Raw genomic sequence first — 22,997 nt, forward strand, 5'->3', positions numbered from 1 at the left:
CCCTTAGAACCACATTTTGATTAGTTCACTATTTTAGATCACCTATTTTACCAATTAGGATCTCTCAAGCGACCCTAACTAAGAAAAGGGACAACCCTTGGAAATGAGTACTTCCAATAGTTTTTGCAAAAAAAATTGAAAGAGGTTACTCCTAGGCATCTTCCTTGCTTTCCTTGTACTTAACTTTGCATCATATTTTGAGTACTATGTGAGATATTCACCTTCTTTACACTCTACCTAAGGTGTGAGTAAACTAACGTCTCAATTGTTGTACTTCCCTATAGGTGGTTGGTTCTATTGTTTGAGAGTTGTAGGATGTGTCAATGCACCATATGCTTTTTCTTTTCACATTTAAGTTATGGTAGTGTGATTCTACATCCAATCAAAGTTGGTGAACTTGTATCACGACCTATTTATTCCTTCATGTGTGTGTATTGGTTGTCATGTTGTATCAAGGCAAGCCTTAGAGTGCATTAATGAAATCGGTGTTGCAACTACAATAGGAGATTTTGAATCACCTATTCTGTTAATGTCTTGCGCGACAACACAAGGCATTATAATACGTTAGACAAGAAAATTAGCAGCTTTCTAATAGACTCAAAAAACATAATTAGGGATCTCAAAAGCCTTAAAAGTGTACATTACAATCACATTCCACACATCAACAAGAAAAGTGCACAAGTCAACAAATCTACGAAAGGTACAGATCACACTACAAACATATGTAGCTAGTGCAAGCACCAGTCATGTGTTTCAAAACAATGTTTGAATCTTCATCCTTGTATTTTTCATAGAAGCGGCCACTACAAGTCAATTTGTCCATTTTTAGACATCCCAACATGGAGAAATGGCAATCGTATGGGACTACATATCCTAATCATTGATAAATACTTCCACATTCAACCAGACATTACAAGTCCATTAATAATCTTATAACACCCCCACAAGAAAAGGCCATTCTATGAGAATATACTGTGAGTGGATGGACCTTGTCAATTGAAGAGGACTAAGTTCCATAATCAAGCACTGCTTTTAGCATTACTTGCAAGCTTGAAAATAACTTAGTTGTTTTACATTATAGTGCATATACTAGTGTCAAAATAGCACAATTTATCTTCTTGACAATTTAATGTGTATCAGTAACTCTATCAAGAGCAAATCCATACTTGCAATAGTTCAAAGTACTAAACTTCAAGTTGCAATGTTATGCCTTATGCATACACAAGAAATTTCATAGTTTTCTAAGGGCTAAGCATATGGAATTTGTCAATCTATCTCACCTTTGTTCAAATGTGTAACATCCACTTATTCTTAGGTCTAAACTAACAACTAACATATAAAAAAAAATACAGTTATTACTTCACTTTCATAGGAACACAGTTATATCAGTTACATTCATGTGAATGAGATTAACAGTTAAAGTCAATTACATGAAATTTCATAACTAACAACTGAAAACACCATCAATAAATTTACTATGGAAATTAAATTCTATATACCATGGAATTTGAACTGAAGATCAATGTAGGGATGCTTCTACAATCACCCAGATTAGTCCACAAATATCACTTAGGATCAATTGACGATTACCATCAAATACCACTATATTAAAATCAAATGACGATTACCATCAAATACCACTATATTAAAATCAAATGATGATTACCATCAAATACCACCATATCATTTAGGGCATCACATACCACTGTATCAATTAAGGCATCGATTACCACTATCTCATTTAGGGCTTCAAATAGCACTATATCATTTAGGGCATCAATTACCATTGGATCATTTAGGGCATGAGATACCACTGTATCATTTAGGGCTTCAAATACTACTGTATCATTTAGGGCATCAATTACCATTAGATCATTTAGGGCATCAGATACCAATGTATCATTTGGCGCATCAATACCACTGTATCATTCCTTCCCTTCCGATTGCTTAATTGTGGCAATGACATAAGATTAGAGGATATGCTCATAATCATTATTCTTATAAATGAAAGACTAAAATAACAATCTATCAGATAAATCTATCTCTCACAAATAAATATATTCCACGTTCAGTTAGAAGATCAACCGATCTAACTAGTTGCCAATTATATTGACAATAAGAGTTGCTTTCATTTAAAGAAATAACTGTAACGATGATACAACTCAATTAATCTTACCTTCTCCTTGAATATACATCATAAAAGTAAAAATACCTGTTACCGATAATTGTTTGAATTGCTTAATTTATCTTTATCTGATGCATGATCGACATCTTGTAGAGAGAGGAAAGATTGTCAGGGGCTTAACCACACAACCTTGGACCATAACTTATCTCCACACAATCTCTAACGAGAAAGACCCTCCCTACCTAGAATAGAACATGGAACACCTTGTCAACCAATGAGCATCCTGACATCTAATCACACCACTCGACTTGACAATAGGAGAATACAGTAAACATGATCATGCGCGAGCTATTAAATGATTCCTTTCAAAATTGATAAACAATATTATGTCACATTTGATTCTGTTTCATGTTATTGCACATTCCTTTCTCTCACCTCTTCACCCTTTTCCTTGGCTATACAGCCGGGTGAGTCCCAGGTGTTTGAATTTCAAAGCAACCCACTTTTCTATTGATCCTTAACTGATAAAAGAATATTATATGTTTCCAGCTTATCACAAACTATGACTTGAAAGAATATGTTCTTTAAAACTAGTAGAAATATCATTAATTTTGATTTCCAAATTGTATATATAAATCATGATTTTATTGCATCTTAAATAACTCTTTCTCAACAGGTTCTATCCGATCATTATAACTATAGTTTAGCTGTTATGGAAATTGGAAACCAGTAGCAAATGATAAGAAGTATACAGCTATGCTTGGAACATGATTGATTACATAACCTGTGACAGTTTGGAAAAAATATGAGCCTAGCTGGCCGCTATGATTCAGCCCCTCCACAAACGTTCTTCAGGCGCAAAGTCCAGTGTACAGATGTATCACGTCTTCTGTAAAGAAGACCATTACAAGGCAAAAAGGGTTGGCAATGCCACGGAGGCAGCGATTTCGAACTGACATTTGCAAAATATCAGGTGTAAATCGAAGTCGGGAGTGAGAGGAAAGTCCGGTGCTTGAAACAAGATTGAAGTCGGGGCTTGGTAAATAATATATATCTCCTCCGCCTCTCTCTGGACTTCTTAAATAAAAAGGTAATGATCACAGAAGTCGTATGTAAGAACAAGGTAGTCGGGTGTTGTAAGAAAAATAAGAATAAAATGCTGCCTTCCATCTCCTTCAACTTCAAAATATATAATGAGTAATGTGATTCCTTGGATTCCAAGAAGCTGTAACATAAAGGAAATGTATTGGCTTTTGGACACCAAATAAATGTGCCAAGTGTTCAATCGGTTTTAAACAAGAAAAAGAATAAAAAGGATGGAAGAAAATTTGAAGGTTATAATTTGAAAAATATTATGGTTTATATCTATCTACATGCATGTAGATAAATTGGTGAGGTGGCATCATTATATTATAAAGAAAATAATATTGTGGTGTCACTTTATATTTATATCTGTGTACGTACATAGATATATATTGTTGTTGGTGAACATATATTAAAATAATATGGTGAAAGATCATTCAAAACCTTTGAGGTACGCATTATATTTTAATTAAGTTAATTAATGTTTTAAATTGTTTATTTCATAGCTCATGTGATTCCATCGATTGTTTATTTCATAGCTCATGTGATGGTGATGCTCCTATGCCTAATTCTTTTCTGACAATGCTTCCACCCCTTCGATGTGCTTCCTACAAAGAAATTCTCCGAAGTTAAATCATATTACCAAAACAAGTTATTAATCATAATTAATCATAACGGCTAACCGCCTTTTCAATTTTATGAATTCGTGATAATTAATCAACTTAGCATGTTATCTTTACATGAAATTATAACAACTAACCATCTTACCATTTCGCAAGATTATAACAAATTAAACTGTCAACTGACTTCATGTAAACCTCAATGGCTATATGAACATTTTAAATTAGGTCAAAAATTGGGATGTAACAAAATGAGCTTCAAAATCTCATTGTGGGTGTCCTACATAAATTAGCAATGGTATCAAATAAATTTTCACACAAGTCTATATCTTACGATATGCTTTCAAATAGATTTCATCATGTTCCTCAACACCGAATAGTCATTAGACATAAATGTTCTTTATAAACAACTCACTCTCGTCTATAAGGCATCCCCACACATCACTTAAGGAGACATCCAGACAAGGAGAACATACCACATACCTCCTTTTGGATTAACACTCACTCGTACAAGATTATATATCATGATAATAGGATTCATGAGACACCAGAGTAGTATTAAAATCTTGTCTAGTGCTTAGAAGTTTGTACTACTCATGGTTTGCCAAGATTTGGTGCTAAACACTACAAAGAAGAGTTTTCCTACAATGCAACTTATTGAATTCATCGTAAATTAGCGCAACATGTCAAAGAAGTATTGCAACCTAAGTCACAAGGTTCGAATTCAAGTTCGTTGATCATAAAATTTGGGTAAAATTCGACAAGGGTAAAAAATTGGGAAAAAAAATCGACATTAAATTTGACTAATACAAATTTATTTATTTTTATATACAAGTAATATATCCACAAAATTGTCAAAATAGTTTGACATTACTAAATAATTAAACTAAATAACTCAATATTATTTTAAAATAAAATAATATTATATTAAAGATTATAAAAATTTCAATGATGTTCGGAAAGGGTAAAAAATTCGCTGAAACGCAAATTTCATGGATGAGATTCAGCATATCCTGTGACTTAGATTGCAACACAGAGATGTTTTTGCAGAGTCCAAAGTCATCTCAACAAAATTACTCTCTAGCATTGGAGTACAAGAATACCACATGTCCCTAACACTACAATCCGCCTCACACATAGGGAGTCCATATACATCTCTTGAGGAAGTAGTGGGTATATCATACCATACTCATCCCCTTCTCAGAATTAGAATAGAAAGACACCAAATACATTCCTTGGAACTCAGTGGAATACATAAAAGATTTCACACTAGGAAAACCAAACGAAATGTAACACTCTTGAACAACTCCATATTCAATTTTCAGAAGTGGGTGATGTGCAAGCTGAAAGTTGTACACCCCACACAAGGAAGTCTAGCTGCCAGTACACAAAATGGAAGAATCAATCGTTGAGCACATGTGTCAATGTGCAACACTAGAGAACAAACAGAAAGACGTAGATATTTTTCTAGGAGATAATGTATATGTAAGAGTACAACCAATTAGCTCTCTTTCAAATGGAAAATGGATCAATATACCTTTGGGATATTGTGGATCATACATTGATATTAGCAAGGATAAGTGAAGTAGCATATAAGATCTAAGTAGCACCTCATGTAAAAGTAAACTAGCATTTTCATGTTAGCTTCTTAAATATATTCTATCAGCATAGAACATTCTGCTATTACTATTTAAGCTAAAATGACAACCTGTAACCTGGTTATACTACTGTTATAAAAGGCACCAAAAAAATTAGGAAAATTAGTTGATCAGGTAGTACCCTTGGGCCTATTGTATTATCAGATAAACCTTTAGAAGAAGAAAGTCTGGAGAATAAGACTGTTTATGAGAAAAGGCAAACTCATCAAAGGCAAAAGTCTTTTAAAATGGAATGGGGGTTGTTATTAGCCCTAGCAGGCCTTTACTCCCCAGTCAATTATATATTCTAGCTACAGAGGACAAGTCATATGAATGTCATCATAAAAAACAATTAGTTTTGTAGGGCAAGATTATGATGGACTAAAAATGATGTAAATACTTAGCGACTGAATTTCTCAATTTCCTTGCTTAAACTATTGAAAGTTGAAACATCTAGAACAAGACAAAAGAGTGGGCAGTTTCAACATCATTTGTCATGCACATAAGAGAACGTGTAACTACTTCTTTGTGAAGAAAACGGATTAGAAAGGAAGGATGCTTACAAACAAATCATTGCTTGTTGTCTTCTTAACACATTTCACTTCAAGTCCCTTGAGGCTATTGGACAGCAATGGAATGTCTGAAGAATCACAATCAAACACTGAAACCTGTGGAAAATTCAGTTCTATAGCAAATCTCTCTGTCTTGCTTCCAAGTGATTTGCCTTCTCTATTAAACCCTTCAATTTTCAGAGCAGTTAGCTCCCCAGACCTTGTGTGGAAGAGCACTGAATTGCGATTCACGAGACTGGAGGAGAAGAGGAAATGGGCAGATGCTAAAGTTGCATGGCCACAATGGTCAACCTGCCACAAAACCATAACGATGAAAAGAGAAAATAATTGAAACACATGAGAAAATGTACAAATTAAGTCAGACCATATTTTCTTTCTAACATCTAAAAATGATTCTATCCAGGTAGCTACCATTTTCAGCCATTCTATGTCTTACTTAAGCCATGTCCCAAATATTGTCTGTAAACAATAGTACCCATGCGAAAATATTACAAACTTCCACCCCTCATATCAGTTATGTCAGTCTGCAGTTTAAAAAGAGGAAGGAATAATGAGCAAAATGAGTTGTAGAGGAAAATTTTGGTACAGTAGGGTTACTGTATCCTTGAATATTTTACAATATAATGAAGTGCTATAATGATATAGAAGCAATCCAAATTGATTTTTTCATGCTGATTTCTGCCTGTGTCATCTTGAAGGAATTTCTAGAACTTAACACATTGTTGATCATGAAATTGTTTGCTTTTGTATGAAGGTTTATCACAGTAATGTGTCTCTATTTTTCAGGATTTGCTAGAGATCCTCCTACTAGTATCTGTACCCACAATTGATAATAGCCACATGTGTAAAATACCCATACATGCATCTTAAATAATCCACAACCAATACACAGTCAGTTTGGAATGAATGACAACCCTTGTTATCTATCATGTTGTGTCATCAGTCATCATCACTAATTTGACACTCCCATAAATTCCATCCCCATCACCAAGCCATAAAAAGATAACAGTAGTGGTTCTCTATGTTTTTGAAAATCAGAGTCAGCTTATGTGGGCAGGGACAGCAATAAAAAACCTGAATATTGGAATATTAAATTACAAATAAAATTTTAAAAATAAATTAAACAAATTTTAGAAATCTGCAAGTTTAAAAGCAAAGAAAAGGGTGCTGAATTTACAATGATAATTCATTGACCAATGGCCCATCTAATGATATGATATTCATTTCATCAATCACCCCTCTAACCTGGGGGCGCATTCCCCACCCTCCCTAGATCCCTAAGTTTCAAATATCAGAATGTCCCTAAGATGTAGAGACAGGGTGAGACCTCCAACCACCACTGCCATGACGTCTTGGGGACTTCTGGGAGTTTCTAGTCTCCCAACATCTGAAAAGGATTTTTTTTTATATTTCTTTTTTTTAATTTCTTTCTTCGGGATAGAGTCAAACCCTAGTTTGAGGTGAGCCCCATCCATTCCCTCCAAGCCTATTGAACCCCCTCGAATACTCACTTTTACTAACAATTTATTTTTTAATTTTTTCAAGAACAAAGAGAAAAGAGTGATTGAAGGAGTGAAAAGAGATAGGTTGAGTGAGTTCAGGTGAAAGAAGCTTGACAAAGAGCAAGAAGAAGAAAAAGAAGAATCTACACGAACATGAAGAGATTTTTTGAGCACACAGTAGGTTTTTTGCAACACGAATACAAGGATAGGTGGTGGCACAAGGAAATTAAGCAACATGCGTGGTGTAGAATGGTTTGGCAACATTCCTAGACTAAATGTGCACTTCCTCTTTATTCAATAAAACAGTGTGTTCTCGCATAAGTGTTTTGATCAATCTGCAAATATCAAATATACAATTGAGATCAACAAGCTTTGGAGTGTTCCTAATGACAATGCAATTGCAATGCCTGCTATATTGTCTCGTAATATATAGATTCTGCATAGCCAACCACATGCTTCTAGTCATACATTGCATCAAAGAACAAAATCCATGTCAAGACTATCGCCCACTCATAATTTCATAGCCCAATCACGGGACGGTAAAGGAAAACGAAAGTTGCAAAGTAACCCCATAGCTGAATTATTCAATGTGTAGTTGAAGGATGCCAATGGAAAATTCTTCTTTACCAATGGCATCCCATTTCATTAGCCTAATCTCCTTATTATAAAAAGATGATATCGATCGTGACAAGAGGGGCATCATATGTGCCACTAGGTAGCAAAAATTGAGGACAATGATCTTGTATAAGAACTATTCTAAGATAAATGTTTTGATGGAGAAGATGAAGGGCAAGGCATGTTGGGTGGAGCCTAGATACAACATAGTTATGGACGGATGGACAATCATTAGCAATCATCCACTCATCAACATCATAGGTACATGTATAAAGGGCCCATACTTTCTTAGGGTAGTTAATCGTACACAGCATTGCAACGATGTTGCCTTTTAGTTTGAGGTACTTAGGAAGGCCATTAAGGACATGGGAAAGATTGACTGGATTATAGGAGTGGTCAACAATGTGATAGATGTGCAATTGTTTATCTGCACCCACCATACTTCACATGCACTCTTCAGGAGCTTCATGAAGGAGTTCTTGAAACTAGTGAAGATCAGCTATGCATTCTATTCCATTCGCTTGTAGAGAATGATTGAGTTGCAAGAGGCGTTGTAACTCATAATTATGAATACAAATAGGAATTGATAAGTCGAGACCAAGACAAAGCATGGGAGAAGGGTGAAAAATATAGTGAAGAGTGATGTATTTTGAAGTGATGCAAAATACATAATCTCTATCATTGCTCCAAGTTTCCAAGTCATCAGATATAGGGATGGGGATGTGACTACCCCTTGGAAAGTGGGATGAGTGCATTGGTTTTATGCTAGACCAAATTAGGGCTTTTGTGCGAGAGTACCCACTTTGGCATTCTACAATGAGTACATTCAGCCAATCATTTAGCACAAATGGGACAAGCTCAACACTGCCTTGCATATGGTTGCTTGTTTTGAATCCTAAGTGGTACATGGCTAGGCCTAGTAGAACTACATCGATTCAGGATGATGAGGTGAAGGCTTAGGGTGATGAGGTGAAGGCATGGTTCTTCAAGTGCATTGATAAGATGTATGAACCTAATACTATTGGAGTGATTTGCATTGAGAAGACAAAACTTGCCACTCTTAGGGGATATTCTAATGTGACTGCATTGGATATACGAACTATGGCATAAAAGTACCCAGTTTTTTTGGTGAAACTATCATGGACAAAAATCAAAGACTACCACTCTAGGCAATCATTGTTATCTCAAGTTTCTAGTTTTTTAGTTGCTAAGAGAAATTGGTCTACTTATAGAATCATCCAATCTCTTAAGAGGAACACACTTACCGATAGGAGAGCAAAGAAGCTTGTAGTTGTACATACTGTTTTGTGTCTCATTGAGCACAAGACATGTGTTAAAAAAGAGAGTCTAGTAGCACAATGGGATGTAGAGCAAGAGGAGCCACCACAAATTGATGAAGATGCTACAACTTTAAATTCAGGGCTGGTTGGTGCTAGTTTGGAGGAGCTTGATGATTATGAGTTCAGTAATTTCAATGATGAGGAGTTTGCCTTCGGGGATGATTAAAGGCTTCCCTTCACTACATTTGGCATTTTGTACTTGTTCTGATATCATGCAACTTGTGGTAATCATATTTATAGCATTTTTTATATAATAGAAATATCCAATTCGACAATTTCATTTGTTAAATTGAGATTTATTTATTGTTCAAGTATTTCAGATTAAAAAGGAAATCTTAAATCTTACTGTTTAATATTTCCAATTTTGTTAGTTTACTAATTTGTCAAAGTTTCATTTGAAATTTCTATGGCTGAACTTATGAATCATGATACTAGTTCGAGATGGTATGCTCCTTATTCACAAAAAAAGAAGTCAAGGCTTTTCAATATCTGGATCAGTTCAACATGCTGGACCCTGCTGAACTAAACCAGCTTGAAAAGATGATGAAAGATTAACACATTTCCAGTGCAGAAATCTGCGACTTCTATAAGTGGCCATGAAGATTCCACAGGCCTAGTGACAATACACCTAAAGAATATATCCTTGCAGGCTGGAATAATGAATTATTTGATACAGACTTTCTACAATCTCTCGAAACTAATGATGGTTGGGGCTCAGTGAAGAATGAATACCACTTTTCTTGTTATTTTTGAGACTTTTAAATATTTGATATACTCTGAGCCATATATTGCTGCTCTAAACTCTTTGTACTTTATATACTTCCTATTTTTGATATATGGGCCACTTATCTGATATGTAATCAATTGTATAGTGGTGTTGTGTTTAGGTATTGAAGTAACTACAGAAATTTTGACACTTTTATGTTGATCATATTCAGCTGAACTGATTGTATCCAGTCTTTAAATTATTCTAATATCAAAGTTTCATTTGAAATGTAATTCTTATACATCTTTTAACTAGCTTTTTAAGTACTATATGTAATTGAATATTTTTTGGAAACAAGATTTCATTTTTTTTTAAACGATTTGGTTTTCATGGCTTTAGATAAAGTATAGATGGGGTAAAGGGTAGACACTTAATATCAGTCTCAAGTCTTAGGGTAAGAAAACAATATACAATGCATTTGATAGAGCCCTTGATAATTTCACAATTTTGATGTGGCATCAAAAAATGAAAGGGAAATAGATGAGTGGATAAATCTAGAGGATATACACACAGAATGGTATGAAGATTTCTTTCATTTGTATGGAGATAATTTATCTTGGCTTATATTTTTTGAATATTCTATAATTAATAAAGAAAATTATTTTCAGTCTAATTTTGATAATTTTCCTCTCTTTTATTATGAATATGGTCAAGAACTATAAGATCTCACAACTTCTATTGGAAAATTTTGTTTTATTGATGGTAAATCTTCTAATAATTTTTTTTAATCTAGGAACGAAATGTTCAGACAAAGATGACTGCACATGGTCATTGGAAAACAATCAAAAAGAGTGTTCAACATAAACCTTTTTTAAAACTTCAATTCACCTTGACAATTACTTAAATAACTCATTGAAATGTGTGTGAACGGAAATTTAATGAGGCTTGCATGTACCCATATGATATCTTTAAGAATGTAGACCAAATAACAGTGAAAGGGTTCATTCAAATCATCAAACAAAGTCTTGTCAAGCCTTATACTCGTAGTTTCCAAGTTTGAAATAATTGATATGTTCTGATTGTCAAAAAATTGGAAATTAAAAATTTGATTAAAAAAAAAAAAAAAAAACTTTGAGCTTTCTGCTGCATAAAGCGAATTTATCAAATACAAAAAATCCAGATTTATAACTATTCAACTTGCCTCATAACTTCATTTCCAAGTTAAGGACAATGAAGAGGAAGAAGGAGATGCAACAGGGAGTTCAATATGTGTAATAACCCACCTCTAATCTGCCCTCAAAAAAATGCTGATGAAAGCTCAAGGAATTTCATCAAACAATTCACATGCAAGGGACGTATGACTGATATAGTATTTCAGCTAGCTTCAAATGACTTTTTTCTTCAATTTGCATCAATGAAAATCTTGTGCTAGAAGACTACAATGGACTACACAATGACCTAACATGAGTGTGCTACTAATTTTGACAATATTCAGTGCATATATATGATCTAAGCATGAGAAATGAACACCTACAGCCAACTGGCATTTTTACAAACAGTTGGTATGCAAACTAACTAGCTGATAAATAATGATATTAAATTGCTTAAATGGCACCAACAACTATTATCTTCTTAATTGCAATGAAAATTACAATGCTCATGAAATATGGCCAAGACTTTGGCATTTACATGGATTACAAAATGATAATGCTGGTATAATGCACACTTACAGCTGAAAGCTTATAACACTCAAAAAAACAATACATAACAAAGAACCTGGTTGTAGATGGCTGTAATAATTTTCTCCTATGCTGCCCCTTCTACTTTTCTTTTTTCGAACTGCTTTTTCGGCCTACTTTTTCGCACCCACTTTTTCAGCCTGCTTTTTCGGTTCCGCTTTTTTCGGACAGCTTTTTCGTACCCACTTTTTTTCAGCCTGCTTTTTCGGTTCCGCTTTTTCGGGCTGTTTTTTCGTATCTGCTTTTTCAGATTGCTACAATGTTGAATCTCAAGACCATATCTTTCAATGGCGTCAAGATTTCCAACTTGAAGGGATTTTGTCCTTCAAACTATTGAGACATAATCTCCAGAAAATTTTCCAATTTTTTTTGATATCTCCAAGCATGCCTAAATGAGAGCTATCCTCTTTCTTTTAATCCCTTCCTCACTTGCTCCACGCTTCCGTCTTGCCAATGTGGGATAATACATGAGTTTTAATATTACTTCTTTTTTTCTTCTTACAAAGTCCATGTATGTACTCAAAAGGGGGGACTCTTGATTTTTTATAAAGTGACTTTATGAAACATTATAATATTTAATTTAAATAGTCACTTTACCGTTGTAACTTCAAACATTAAAATTATATACCAAATAAACTCGAAATTCCACATATAATAGCTCATCAGAAAGAGCCCAACAAAACACATCTCATCCTGTCACTGAAAATTGAAGGCACTGCATCCCCTTATTGGCTTACTAAAAATAGTAAGTCTTTCCGAAAACCCAACAAATGAACTCCGTTTGGCCTGTAATTAAATTTGACTAGGCCAAATAACCTTAGGATCCCTTTAGAAGTCCTGGTTAGCCCTCGGGACCATACAAAAATGGGCTAACGACAACATAACTCCAAACTGGCTAAGTGGGGGACATTACAATATGGCTCTAAGATTTGCGGAAGAGATTTCCGAAGGGCAGTGTGTGTTGTGTTCCTAAACAAAAAGGAATCACTCTTGATGTTGCTCTGTAATTAATTAATAATGTCTCTCAGAAATGGTCTAAACCACATAAATTGGTGTTTCCATTTGCATATGTTTTCTGTTGCACTGTTCTGTTTTCTGAGTTTTCTTCTCACATACTGGACAGCGTGTTATCCTGTTGTCACTTTTTTTATGTGCACATTTACTGTCTGAATAAATGCTTGATAACAATATGGATCACAGATTTTGAATCAGCATTCAGATCTGTTTTGAGGAAGATCTTACAGTCTGGATCAGGGAGTCATGAAAATATGGACTATCATGTCTAACTCACATATTCAATTTTCTTGAGTTTAAAAAGACAAATAAGAAACCAAATGGGATTAATTCTAAGAATGAATAAGAAAATCTCACGAAGAGGCCAGTTAGAATTGGTCACATAGGAATAAGATTAGTCGATATCTGGAAGTTATAATGTCTTTGTTTTGTCATACTCAGAAGCTAAAGACAGATAGCTATTTGTATCAATGCCAAAAGATCATTTTGGTCCTTCATATAAATGTATCAATCCAAGCCAGTAGTCAGTTGAACACTTATGGTCAGACTTGAACAGCCTTTCCCACCATAAGAATATTATATCAAATGAAACTTCTTTCGTCAAGATGGATGCCAGCTGCTCTCTGGTAACCCATCAAGGCCCTAGGGTCTATTTACGCAGTTGCAGCAGGATGACTACCTGGGACAATCAAGTTTTTTTGCTATGAATGTACATGGCACTTACAAAGAATATCCCGAAAAGCATCCATCAAACAAAGTTACACGACCAGTAGATGTTGCCATGGGAATTAGGCCTAAAATTACACTGTGTGAATAATATTCATACTTAACTGGGGTCCTTTACAATGTACTGTGCAAACACTTATAAAGCATTGCATTGCTGTTCAATGGTTCACCAAAAATCGCATCCTTGCAAGTAATAAAAAAACAATAATATTAATGGCTTAATAGCTAAATCTAGAATTCAAAACCACACAGGTGACTTTATTACAAAATGTAAGCCTTATTTTCCAGCATGCCCTCTTAAGGTTTGCAATACAAAAAAGAAACAACATGCTGATCAATTATAACTTCATATTCTTCAGAAGTTTCTCTTTGAAGATAATTTTTGGAACAGGTAGAACTCTATCAAGTTGCCTTGCGACTCCCATAAAAGTGCAGCTTCCAAGCTAAATTCTCAACCTATAGATACCAACTCCCTAAACTCACAAATCAGAAATCTTCTGACTCATTGGACAACCATCAATTCTGAGATTTATCATCAATGCTCAAAGTTGTCTCACGATCCTTGTAATGGTATAACTCCCAAGATCCACAAACGCCCAAAGTATCTATGCAGCCATCCATGCTGAGTTTTGTCTATGATAAATCTCTTTGTTACCTTCAACAAGAGGGTCTTTTAAATTAAGGAGTCATATCCCTATTAACATTTGTTGGAATTTCAATAATAGCATTTCATAAATCCTCACCAAATGCTATATTAATTTGGCTTTGAGATCCCTTTGAGAATGTCTTGGGTGTGATTCTACAATTCTAGGTTGTGCGATTGATGAAGGGTGCTCCCCTTGCTACCACAAACACATAATAGAAACAAAGAAATAACAGCAATCAGCGAGAACAAAATATGAGCTTCTCATTATCGCCGCAAATGCGGAATTACAGAATTTTGAAATACAATATGCAAACCCACATGGGTGCCTTACAATAATTTGCAACATGGAGCTATGAACTATCACCCAAAGTTGTCCTAGCCAATGTACGAGCATTCCTTAAATAGACATTTTTACACCACCCGGGAAGTTTCTAGACATCAAACCCTAACCCTTGAGACAGACTAAATCTAAAATTATATATAGAGTCTGCTTGATACACCTTTGACACATATTTTGGAAATTTTGGTCGGCCCAACTTCGGAAGGCCATAACTTTCGAACTGTTGCTTCGATTGGCTATTATAACCACTTTTTGAAATCCTTAGCTTCTGATCTACGAGGCCCTACTAGCGCAAGCTCTAGTGGACCCCATTTCGAAGCCCATCCGGGGCCTCTATGGTCTTCAACGGTGAGCCTGAAGTTTTTATACCAAAAATCCGCAATAAATCCATGAATACTCATGATATGGCATTGATCTTCAACTGGTAGGTTGATATATCCAAGATGCACATCCACCTCTAAAATTAGGACATTTTGAGCTCGTATGACTAACTTACTAAGTAGCAAGCCTCCAGAAACAACAACTCTGCACTGAGACAACCCTTATTCAAGAAACAAAAAGGAAATATTTTTGGGTGATGCAAGATTGCTCTTACACCTAGGATGCTCCTGCATCAGTGACCTCTTTTCTTGCAATATCGACGTTCAGAGTCTTATTTTTCTTTATCTAATCTTCTATTGTTATATCATTAATATAATGTGCTCACGTGTCCAGAATCACCTTTTGAATCTCTTGCGATTGCTCTTTTTTCTTCGGAAAAGAAAATAAAATTCTACCTCCCCAAATTCCCAAATCACAAATCTTCCAAATTATTGGACAACCAAAGAGCTCCATCAAGTTCTTGTATAACTCTTGTAAGCGTATAATTCCCAAGATCCATGAACTCCTAAACTATCTACGTGGAGTTTCATCCATACTAATTATAATCCTATCTTCAAGAAGAGGGCTCCTTAAAAAAAAGTAGTCTATAAAAACTATTAACATGCTTTGGATTTTCACTAAAAGCATTCAGTTGATCCTCAACAAAGGCTAATCAACTTCATTTTATTTGTCTTTGGGCTTTCTTTTGACAGCATCACTGACCTCAATTCTATAATTTCAAGTTGTGTGACCTCTTCTCTTGCAGTGATAACATACAATCTCCCCTTTCTCTTCATTTTATCTTCTATAATTATTTTATGAATATATTGCACTTTCCTATTGAGAATCACCTTTTCTATTTTCTACAACTGTTCTCTTTTCTTTAGCTAAGAGAGCTGAAATCATATTTTTCATAAGGAATAAAATGACATTGTTGAATTTAGAAGCCCAGTTGCTTAACAAAATGGTTTTAATAACCTGATTCCTAATCATTTACTGAAGCTTACGCATCTGTTGTCCAATGAAAGATGTCAAATTGCTTATGTGGCTTGTCGTAGAAATTCCATTATCCATCAATCTATATAGCTGAAATTATGGGGAAAACATTGCATTCATTTTTTTTGCTTGAAACAACTTATTCAAATTATCCTATATTTTCTTGGATAATTTCTCTAGATCTAAATGACGTATTTCAAAATCAGAAGAAAATATATTGTGTCAATCCAATAACCTATTTGCATCTGTTGCTGGTTTCCCATTTCACTCCCTATTCCACATTCATCGTTGCATTTAATTTTTTATTTTGCAAATGCAAAAGTTGAGGCCTGAATATTTGTCTGATAAAATCTCCATTTTAGGAAAACGCCTCATAAATTAAAACTAATCTACGCCAAAAAGCAACCCAGCAAAGTAAGAAATTGAACCCTCACACCATTTCAATATAAACTACTTATTCTCCCTAATGTCGGCAAACTTCAGAGCTCACCATTCATTAACTAACTCGACAATTTCTATAGCAGCTTTACAAGTCTCAATATGAAGTATGAAAAAAGATATTTAAACGAATCATACCATCTACATTACCACATTCAGAACCCCAAAGTCGAGAGTTGATTCGGTCCAAATTTGTACAGTGCAAATTCATTCGAAATTTGTCTTTTGACTGAGAAATATGCATTGAATTTTGTCAAAAGGACCCTGTAGGAATTTCCTACGAATTTAACTGACTTTACAAATGCCAGTGTGAGTCAAGACAGAATTTGGATCAAATTTGGTCAAATTTGGTCAGACGTTGGTTATGTTGACTTTTCAATATAGTTTCCTTAACTTTTTTTTGACAAATACAGCCCTAAAAGTGACAGCATATATACACACCTTGGTAATACATGGCACAACTCTTATGCTTTATCATTTTATATTTTATCGTAGCAAGAAGGTCTTCTCACATGGCACAGCATCTTCTCACATGGCAGTTACAGGTCTTCTCGCATTCTTTTCACACGGCGGTTACAGTCTTCTGGTCTTCTAGCAGGGAGTGTCTAGTCTTCTAGCAGTGAATTACAGGTCTTCTGGCTGCTAGTACTGATGCTAGTGGCACTTTTTGTGCTTCACATTCGCAAGAGCAGAATGATGATGATTTGTTTGATGATTTCCTATCATATTAGATCACTGATGGCTGCTTATTAATGTTAACATTATTGTTTTGAACTGGAACATTGATCTGGTGGTGATTTTGGCATTTTGTTATGTCATTTGGAAAAAAACATTAATATATGTGACTGTATATTTTATATGTTGCTTTAATATTAGCATAGTAGTGTATGAACTTATTTATTGCCACATATATATACATTTATATTTATTTATTTTATTTTTGAAAAATATTGTTTGGACAAACCCAAAACAAATCCAAGCCAAATCCAAAAGAGATTTTGGACGAATTTCGAACCGGACTCTCTGACCCACATCCGTACCAGAATCTGAACCACCAACTTAGCATAACATGAATACATTTACATTTATTTATTTTATTTTTAAAAATATTGTATGGACAAAACCCAAAACAAATCCAAGCCAAAACCAAAAGAAGAAACTTTGGATGAATTTCGAACCCAACTCTCGAACCCACATCCGTACCAGAATCTGAACCGCCAACTTAGCCTAACATGAATACTGTTGCTGCCTTCTTTCTTAATATATTTGCACCAATGAATGTTTTCTGATTGATGATATTCCAGCACTAGCCTTGTTTACTATCAGAAACGAAACATATTTGAAACTTGAAAGTTTCAGTATGTGTTCTAATAGATAAATATATAGAGCTCCTGGCTACAAAATAATCAGATATTGTGTCGCTGCACAGTGGCCAGTGAAAGAAGTGGATATATGCAAACAAATTTCAGCCTTATAGTTGGCAATGAAGACAGTGAATTAAATCAAATGAAAGGCACCTGATATATCCTTACATCAAAAACAAAAATCAGCAAATATAAGACAAGAAGATCAGAAACCACCACGCAGCATACTAAAATGGCATTTCCGCTTGACTATAAACATATTTCAGCTTTGGCGGTTCGCAGTGGCGGCAGCACATCAAATCAGATTAAAAGCTCCTGATGTGTGCTTATGTCAATGACACAAAGTAGCATATACAAGACCAAAAGACTATTGAACTACAACACGGCATACTAAACAACTCTTCCTATTGACTACAAGCACAACTTACAACAGCTGGAAGCTCTTCAGAAAATTACACAGAAAATAATATTAAGTAGCAGCACCATGGCCGAAGATCAAAATGGATGTATGCAAACAAATTCTAGCCCTAGCCACTGGTAATGATGGCAGTGAATCAAATCGGATGAAAGGCACGTGATACTTCTTTACAAAAGCCAGAAAATAGAGAATACACTTTGCAGCAGTTGGAAGCTATAGATAAATTCAGCTGGAAGCTATAGATAAATTAAATGAGAACGAGAACATTTATGCTGGATTCTCCCTATGACTACTGAAGAAAAATATCGACAGGGCATTGCTGGATTTTGCCAGCAACTGTTATGAAAAATGATATCTGAAACCTTATGTTCCTGATGGATCTGATTTGTTCTGTTTGCTCTAGTAAATAACTTTTCTCCATATAACCGCGTCTCTTATCTGGAGTTCCAAAACAGGGCTTTCTCTCACAAATTCTTCCAAAGCACAGGATCATAAATTGCTTTAATACTGTGTTGCATTTTGCAGGCATATTGTTCAATATAAACCATATTCATGTTCATTTATATCTTTTAAGATGTAAACACCACTAAATCACTAACAATAAGTTTATTTCAAAACGTAAATCTGTTATCTGGTAAAAAACAAAAAACTAAACATACATCCTTCACTCACTGTACATAACCTTTCCATATAACATAGAGTATCACACCCATTGTCCTAAAAAAACGAGCATCAGTTGTCCCAAAAAGCATACATCGAGCAAAGGTACACAACCAGTAGAAGCGGATATGGGCATTCAGCATTGAGGAATTCGGCGTGCAGTATCATTAACATTTCGAAGAACATACGCTAGCAAACTCAAAAAATACAATTACGTCAGAAGTAAACCTTCTGTAATACTCAATCTTACCTGGCAGAAATCTCAAATACATAGGACCATAATACTCCCCTTTTCTCAATATAGTAGCACCTATAATGTTTTGCCAGCAATCCCAGTTAAGCACTGCCCATGGGACCATTCTGCACCTAAATTCCAGACATGAACTATCCATTCCAAAACCTTAACATAACCCGAATCCTAAAAGTGTGCCATCTCAATTTGAACTCAATCCAAACTAAAAAAATTTAGAGAGAACCAACTACAAAATCGCTAACCTCTGTTACGGGGGTGAACCATCTCAGTTCAAATTCTTCAGTCTCATTATCTAGAGCATTTCCATTTTGATAGGCATTTTCTCTTCTTCTTAGGAAAGCAGTCTCTGATATATTGAACTCTGCTGCAACGGCCTGCATCCACTCTGTATCCCTCTCCTCCTCCAACAAACATACTGCGGCAGGATTCCCTTTGAATGGTTTGTCTGTAAATGAATCAATCTGGAGGGCAAACAAGTATTCAAAAAAAAGAAGAAGATGTCAGAGGTTTAACTTAAAGCAGAGCTTTAGTAATTACATACCACCGCGTAGCTTATCGAGCCAGACCCATTTTCTGCCATTTCTATGAGATAGTGCTCGACTGGAAATCAATTCGGATCTGGCTCCCTAATTGAAAGCAGCTCTGTTAAATAGAATGTACAAACGAAAAGGGATCGGCCAAGTGACATGATTGGTACAAGTGATACTTCGTTTTATGTCGGATGCCGTGGAAGGGCGGCTGCTCATATTTCTATTGCGCACGTGGTCCTTAGATTTCATTTACAAAGAAATGAATAAAAAGATTTTAATAATGTTGAAGGGATTAAATTTCGAGGTAGCTATCAAGTTCTTTACATTTGAGCGAGATTCTTCTGGTTGGTAGAGTGAGGTTCTTTACGGGAGAGCTTGTCGCCTCTATACCTAAAAAAAAAAAAACAACTTCTCGTGTTTCATTTTTTTTTTTTCAATTTTAGCGCAATTTTCATTTTATATTTGAACTTGATAGTCCTTTTGGATAGTGCAACTCAAGCAAATCAAGATTTAGTTTGACAATTTCAGCATAATAGTAAGTCTAGTCAATGTAAGATTGTTATCTAATATATTTAAGTTGCAAATTTTATTGTTAAAAATTTATTGTGACATTAAAAATCTTATTAGTTGTTCAAGTTTTGAGTTCAACTTGGCAATGTTGTATTAAGATCTGTGATTTGTAGGACAACTTCCGGGTTAAATGGTTGTGATTTTCCTTTTGACCCTATGTGGAAACAATATGATCTAAGAACCTTTATCATCCTATGGAAAGGGACTCTAAGAGGTGTCGAATTATTGGTATTATTGGTCAATGGAAGTAGGACTTGCGAAGGATTAGATTTTTTTTGATTGTCCTGTGTTGGGCTCAACAATGGAATCAAGCTTCTTTTTGGGATAAAGGTCTTGCATGAGAAAGATTTCATCGCATTGAGCCAATATGAAGATGGGTGGGATTTCAAATCTAAACAACAAAATGTAATTTTTTATTTTAATTAATAGAAACCTCTCTTTCAAAACCAAAAAGAAAAGTTGGCTTTGAGATTCTTTTCTCTTACCTCGAGTTTTTTTTGGATTGTAAAAGACTATTATAATTTCATTTATATATTCTCATCTTTTTTATTGCCTTATTCTATTAATTTTCTTTCTTTGATTCTGAAATCGTTTCATAGATTGTACACTTCCAAGTTATCTTTATTAGATATGAATATTCGTGTTGGGTATGGAGTCCATCATGCATTGATCTTTTGTCTCTAGTGCCCTATTATGTACAACATTGGAAACCTTATTTTGCATTACTCATTAGGCACTCCATCTTGTGATCACATGCTTGCATCATATGTTTTTAATTTCTTTGTTGTGTCTGGACAGTAATGATTTAATGTCCTAATTACTCTCTCTTGTTGCTCTCAATTTTTCTTCATGTGACCTTTCTCCTCCCTTCAATGATGGTTATTCAAATTTTGAACATTTCTAATAGTTTAAAATTCCCACTGCTAAGTTATCATTTATTGTATTCATGGAAAACTATTTATTTTTCCTAAAAGGATCTAATGCAAGACTAAGTTTTGATTTTGAGGTTGCTTATCTAAAACAATAAAGCTTTTTTATAATGTCAAATGCAGAGTGTTATTTTCTGAATGATGTTTGTTATAGTGTGTGTGATAGGCAATAGCTACTCTATAAACAAAACTGTTGTATATGTTGGACATGGAATTGTTGAACATGTACAAATGTTGAGGGGGTTGAATTACCATAAACCAAAATCCAACTATATATTAACTCTACAGAATATTAATTCAAATTAGTAGAAGTCAACAATGAGCACATAACATACACCGTACAAGAACACCAAGAATTTTATACAAAAAATCTAATGAAGGAAAAATCATGGTGAGAGTCAACTCATATACAAAACAAGTTTCCAAGAGGCTCATTGTCATAATTATAGCCAAGACATATGCTATCTTAGAGAAAGATATAATAGACCTATAAATTAAAGATCACTTTTTCAAAAGAAGATACAATTAAGTTACAAAGCAATATAGATAATATGAATAATTGTGGAAGAAGCATCTAACTAATATTGATAATGTAGTCTGAATTGAAGGCCCAATTCTTCTATTATACTGACTTTGCACACTTAGTCTGAATTGAAGCCCCAATCTTTAAATTTGTTGGTATAAATAAAGTAACTCGTTGAACTGGCAAACACAATATTTTAACAAGATAAGCAATGTATTCTTCAACAAGATGAAGATCATGGTTTGAAGCTCCAACAACCCTAAAACCAATGTTATTGGTGTAATGCACAATCCTCAATGTCTTTCCAAAATTGCAATCCCAAATCAATCAATGTAATAAAATGCAGTTGTCAAAATGTGATATGGAGTTCAAACTATTATAATTTTTTTTGTGAAATATATCATGACTTGAAAAATTGATAGTAGGGTCCTCTCACCTAAATAATATAAAACCCTACAACACGCAACCATAAGATGCAACATGGTGAAATGGGGAGAAAGATACTAGCACATTGACATAGGAAGATGCACTAGTTCAACACTTAGACGATTTCTTCAATCACTCAAATATGATTTTGAGCACAAACATCAGCCACACAACACTCAACCCATGAAAACAACTACCAAGGTGAACAAAACATGTTGCCAAACCAAATTAAGAGTAATAATACATACCATAACTCTAGGCTACTATACTCACATTAACATGGCACAACTGCTCATAAATATATTTCATTATGCATCATTTGAACTAATACAATCACTCTCCAATATTCACTAATAACCATAGCATGTACCTATCGATTTGTTTTATTGACAACAAATATGTAGAAGTTGCCAATCCAACTTCATGAAGCCAAGATCACCTGCATGCAAAGTTAACCTGTTACCGGGAAGAATGGAATAATAAAGCAAGGGATTGGGTTCTGAAAATATGAAATATTATATTATTAGACAAACAAATTAAAAAAGTATACAATGATTAATCCTTATAAACTATATTTGGCAATCTAAAATAAGAAACCCTAAAAAGAAATCATTTAATAATTAATATAATTATTAATGTCACTAATGCATAAAGTGTTATCTTAAGAGAGAAGTAAAGATAACTTAATGATCAAGTCAAGATGACTTAATAATTAAGTTATTGCTTTATTCTTACACCCCAATCACTTAAGATGAGTGATGGTAAATCTAGAAATAATGCATGAAAAGAAAGGAAACTAGAATGTAGAAAGAAAATGTGGGCCCCTGCAACATGGCTTGATGAGGTTCCCAATCACAATTAAAAT

General features: G+C 34.5%; 1 protein-coding gene across 1 annotated transcript in view; it reads right to left on the minus strand.

Moving 5' to 3' along the window:
- Positions 1-19,774, minus strand: part of LOC149571314 (uncharacterized) — a 32,142-nt gene extending 12,368 nt beyond the window's left edge. Inside the window, exons 1-3 of the mRNA XM_089812864.1 lie at positions 19,696-19,774; positions 19,397-19,615; positions 6,029-6,328 (exon numbers count right to left, since the gene is read on the minus strand). Of these exons, the coding sequence (XP_089668990.1) occupies positions 6,029-6,328; positions 19,397-19,615; positions 19,696-19,734 (558 nt within the window). The 5' untranslated portion in view covers positions 19,735-19,774. The remainder of the gene's footprint in view (positions 1-6,028; positions 6,329-19,396; positions 19,616-19,695) is intronic.
- Between the last annotated feature and the right edge of the window lie 3,223 nt (positions 19,775-22,997).

Source organism: Cupressus sempervirens, chromosome 2 (assembly GCF_028749045.1).
Source record: "Cupressus sempervirens isolate cs-2001-9-10 chromosome 2, ASM2874904v1, whole genome shotgun sequence".
Classification (NCBI taxonomy): domain Eukaryota; kingdom Viridiplantae; phylum Streptophyta; class Pinopsida; order Cupressales; family Cupressaceae; genus Cupressus; species Cupressus sempervirens.